The sequence below is a fragment of the Macrobrachium nipponense genome, chromosome 6, assembly GCF_015104395.2.
Source record: "Macrobrachium nipponense isolate FS-2020 chromosome 6, ASM1510439v2, whole genome shotgun sequence".
Lineage (NCBI taxonomy): Eukaryota > Metazoa > Arthropoda > Malacostraca > Decapoda > Palaemonidae > Macrobrachium > Macrobrachium nipponense.
Genome location: NC_061108.1, coordinates 89,294,611 through 89,299,610, shown reverse-complemented (window position 1 = coordinate 89,299,610; position 5,000 = coordinate 89,294,611). Strand labels below are relative to the sequence as shown.

Genomic DNA, 5,000 nt, shown 5'->3' with positions numbered 1-5,000 from the left:
AATGGGGATACAATCCACAATGAATAAAATCCTCTTGTATTTTGAAATATATATCTCCTGTACTAGAGATATATATTTTAAACTACAAGAGGATTTTACTTCATTGTGGATTGTATCCCCATATATATATTATATATGTATATATATATATATATATATATATATATATATATATATATATATATATATATATATATATATATACATATATATAATATACATATATATATATATACTATATATATATATATATATATATATAATCTAATTCCATATATCATATATATATATATATATATTATATATATATCTATATATATCTATTATATATATATTATATATCTATATAATAATGATATCGTATGTATATACCTATATTATATATATATATCATATATATATATATATAGAATGTATGTATTATATATATATTTATAAATATATATATATATATATCTATATATATTATAATAATTATGAATGTATGTATATATGCTATATATATATAATCTATATATATATATATTATATAGTATATATATATACAATATATATATATATCTTATATAGTGAATGTACTGTATGTTATATATATATTAATCCTTTTTCATATATATATATACATATATATATCTATATATATATATATATATTATATCTATATATATATATATCTATATTGATTTATTATATATTATCATATATATTTATTTATAATATTATAGATATCTATATATATATAAATACATATATCTATATATACAATATATATCTATATATATAGAGGGTCTTTTATGATATATATTATAAGGCCATATATCTTTATTTATATATTATAATATCGTATATTATATATTGATATATATTTATTATAATACTAAATATAATATACTATCTATATAGATATACATATATATATATATTATAATCTCATTCTGCTATATATATATATATATATATATATATATATATTAATAATATATAATGAATAATATAGACATTATATATATATATAATATATATAATATATATGAATGTAATGTAATGTTATATATATATTAATAATAGTTATATACATATAAGAATATTAATATATCTATATAATATATATTATATATATTATATAAATATTATAATATAAAAAAAATATATATATATTATATAAATATATATATATATATATTTATAATATATAGAATATTTACTTATAAATATATATTTATCTATTAATTATATATAAAATATATATATATCTTATATATATATATATTAGATATATATATATATAGAAGTTATCTTCTTTTATTTATATATATATCTATATATATATATATATATTAATATATATATATATATATATATATATATATATATATATATATTTATATATATATATATATATATATATATATATATATATATATATATATATATATATATAATATCATATATATATATTATAATATATATATATATTTTATATATATATATATATATATATATATATATATATATGTGGGTCATACATAAGTACGGTATTTAAAATCAATTGAAATAAGAAAGTCAATGTTATCAAAGCTCATATCATGGGTCTGAAAAATTACAAATTAAGCTATAAAAAAAGGATCTAATTTTCATCTGAAAATGTGTGTACGACTGCATGATAGTTCAGCCACCTTTCAAAGTTTGGAGCCTATAATTATGTAGTATATAATTTTCACTTACAATTCAATAAGAAATTTATCTGTTTTTGTTTATGAATAGTATTCCCATACTTTATTTTCTAACATAATTCGAGAATTTCTGTAACAGACTTCTTAATATCTGAATGGATTTTATATAAAGGGTAAATTTTAGAAGCCGACTATCTTATGAAAAACGGATGTGATGTTATGGGCATAGGACTAGCTCATCAAAGTCTTTAAAATTCAAATTCACAGTGATATATATCGCTTGCCCTTAGAAAAATAGATTTGCTGGTAAGCCAAATCAATAACAAATGTCTAATAGTATACCCATGAGTCCAATGCCTATCAGTACCAACAATAAATTATTAAAGCTATTTATCACGATAAAGGTGTGTCCGTGTATAAATTTACATTTTGACATATTCAGTGAATAAATATAAGGATTATTTGTATATCATTGTCCTTTTCCTTCCACAACAGATTCGTTCATTTCAAGAAAATTCAGGATGTTCCCAAAGGTGAACAAGGATCTCTTGCCATTTAAGATAGTATATTTCTTAAAAAGTGGAGGTAAGTTTTCCCTCTTTTTTATCCATCATATGGCATAACCTGAAATAATTAATGGATTTATGACAGGTCTTTAAGTACATATGGTGTGATGGATATTCCTTTTGACAAAATAAGAAAAAACTTTGACTCGGATAGTATTGTTACTGTAGTAATAAACAACTGATGGTAATCTAACAATATTTATCCTATATCCTAAGAGCTGAAAGACAGCAAATACACATACATACACATACATATATACATACATATACATACATATATATAATATATATATATATATAGATTATATATATATGTATATATATAGCATATATATATAATATATTATATATATATACACATATATACACATACAGAAATGTGATTGGAGCTTAGGTGGATAATGCTAGCGGCTAGCGAAATGGAATGTTAATAATAATTAGATCCATCTAATAAAGAAGACAACTTCTAATTCAAAGAAGTTATCTTTCTTTGACTACATGCATCCCAGTCTCCCAATTTTTGTTTTTGATAAAATTGTTTTTGGCAGCATGGATTTGTGAGATAAGGTTGTTAGCAAAACATTTTATTTTTTTGTATATATACAATATACATATATACTATATCATTTAGATAATATATCTAAAGATATATATATATATATATATATATATATATTCTATGAGAAATTATCTTTTGCTAATCTCTTTTTTTTTTTTTTTTTTTTGTTTTTTTTTTTTTTTTTTTTTTTTTTTTGCACAGCAAGGGTTTTGTGGATAAGGATCGCTAGTCACTAGCGTTTATCTACCTTAGGTCTCATCCGATGTAACCCATTACTACTGGGTCCAATTCGTCCTCCCTCAGTGGATCGCTCTCTAGTCACCCAGTTAAGGCTAGGATGAGACCATTGCTTTATGGAGTTACACTTTAATCTGCGTTTTACAATTATCTAAGCAATTAAAATGTTTTAGTTTTCTAATAATGGAAACTGTTGACATGACTTTGTCTGTCCGTCCGCACTCTTTCTGGCCGACCTCAGATCTTATATACTACTGAAGGTGCAGGGCTGCAAATTGGTATGATGATCATCCACCCTCCAATTGTCGAACATACCAAATTATATCCCTCTAGCCTCAGTGTTTCTAAAATTTTATTTAAGGTTAAAGGTAGCCATAATCATGCGTCTGGCAACGATATAGGACGTGCCACCACCGGACCTTGATCAAAGTTTCATGGGCTGCGGCTCATCCAGCATTATACCGAGATCACCGAAAGTAGATCTAATTACGGGGGCCTTGATATATGCTATACAGAAAACTGGAATTGCGCCGAAGAAAGTTTTTCTCATTTTTTACTTATCTCCTCTTGTATTCCCTCAGGTGCATCCTTTATGGTCTTCATACCACCCATCGCCAGTCAGAGAGGGATATCTTCCGAAGGAATTGGTATTATATATACGATCAATCCACTCGTCAGCGCCTCCTTCAATGTTCTCGTGGGTTTCTTTTCTGATAAACTGAAGATCCATCGACTTATGCTCACTATCACTAGTGTTATGGTAGCAATGTCCTACACAGCATATTTTTTTATTCCTTCTGTAAACCTTCATTCACCAGCAAATATTAGCATACCAGCTCAGTCCCTCTGCGAAGGAAGTGTCCTGTCACTCGTTCTGTGTCCTAATATCACTTCCCAAGATGTTCATGCAAATCACAGTAACACTCATTGCGATATAACTCACGACTACGTAGAGACGGAAATATTTCGTGGGCATTGTCACTTCGAATGCAAGTCTTCTCTGGCAATTGAAAGTAATATTAAAAAGATAATAAATGTCACAATTAAAGAAAATAAATTTGTGGATAAACGGTATATATGTCAAGAAGAGGAGTGTTTCGTCGCTCATACTGTTAACCTTACTGATTCCATGTTCACCTATGACCAACTATCTTGTAAAGAAACAAAGTTTCTCCTTAATTGCCAGGGTACATGTGAAGACCATGACAGTGATCAAAATATTTTATATCTATTGTCAACAAAAGAGTTTTGGCTTTCAGCCCTCTGTATCATTACTCTGTTCATGACATTTGAGAGTTCTAATTCTCTGACTGACGCGATGTGCTTCATTGCTCTTGGAGAAAAGAGCCATAAATATGGAAACACGAGATTATTCGGCACTTTGGCATGGGGTCTGGTTGGTGGAGCAATGGGTCTTCTGGTTAATATCGCCTCCAAAGGTCAACAGGAAATGAACTACACTCCAGCGATGATCATTTGTTCCTCTTTGCTGTTCTTCAACGTCATCTTCACAATGCGAATAGACGTCAAAGTTCCCGGAAAGCAAAAAAGTAGCAGCATCAGGAAAGTCCTTTTTTCGTTTCGCTGCATCAGTTTTCTGGTAAGTTAGCCATCGTGGTCATCATTATAATATGCATCAGAAATTTTCAAGCAGAATTCAAGATAATTTCACCATAAATTAAGCAAGGCGCTTATGTTTATAATCTATAGTTATTAAGGCCTTTTTGCCTGACTAGCCAACTTAGATGAAAGGCATTTGGAAATACAAAAGATTTTGTTTTCAAGATAAAAGATTATTGTTTTAGATATGAAATAAATGCAGAGAAATGACAGATATATTTCTCAACAATATCACTAGAGAACCTTAAAACACGAAACTAGATAAGAATTAATCATCAAATATTAATAGAAAATGGATGCTTGTGGAATATAACTTCGAGCATTGTTGATATAAATTGTAAGTAC

At 26.1% G+C, this 5,000-nt stretch overlaps 2 protein-coding genes across 3 annotated transcripts in view; both read left to right on the top strand.

Annotated features, from left to right (window-relative positions):
- The window catches only part of LOC135216023 (uncharacterized), a 61,335-nt gene that overhangs the window by 16,102 nt on the left and 40,233 nt on the right, over positions 1-5,000 (top strand). The window lies entirely within an intron of this gene.
- Positions 1-5,000, top strand: part of LOC135216740 (uncharacterized) — a 14,243-nt gene that overhangs the window by 4,389 nt on the left and 4,854 nt on the right. Inside the window, exons 2-3 of one of the 2 annotated variants that reach the window (XM_064252209.1) lie at positions 2,169-2,258; positions 3,617-4,635. Coding sequence is in view for 1 of the 2 variants with exons in the window: in XM_064252210.1 (XP_064108280.1) it covers positions 2,195-2,258 (64 nt within the window). In the remaining variant the exon portion in view is untranslated. The remainder of the gene's footprint in view (positions 1-2,168; positions 2,259-3,616; positions 4,636-5,000) is intronic. The other variant, XM_064252210.1, reaches the window with a different exon arrangement.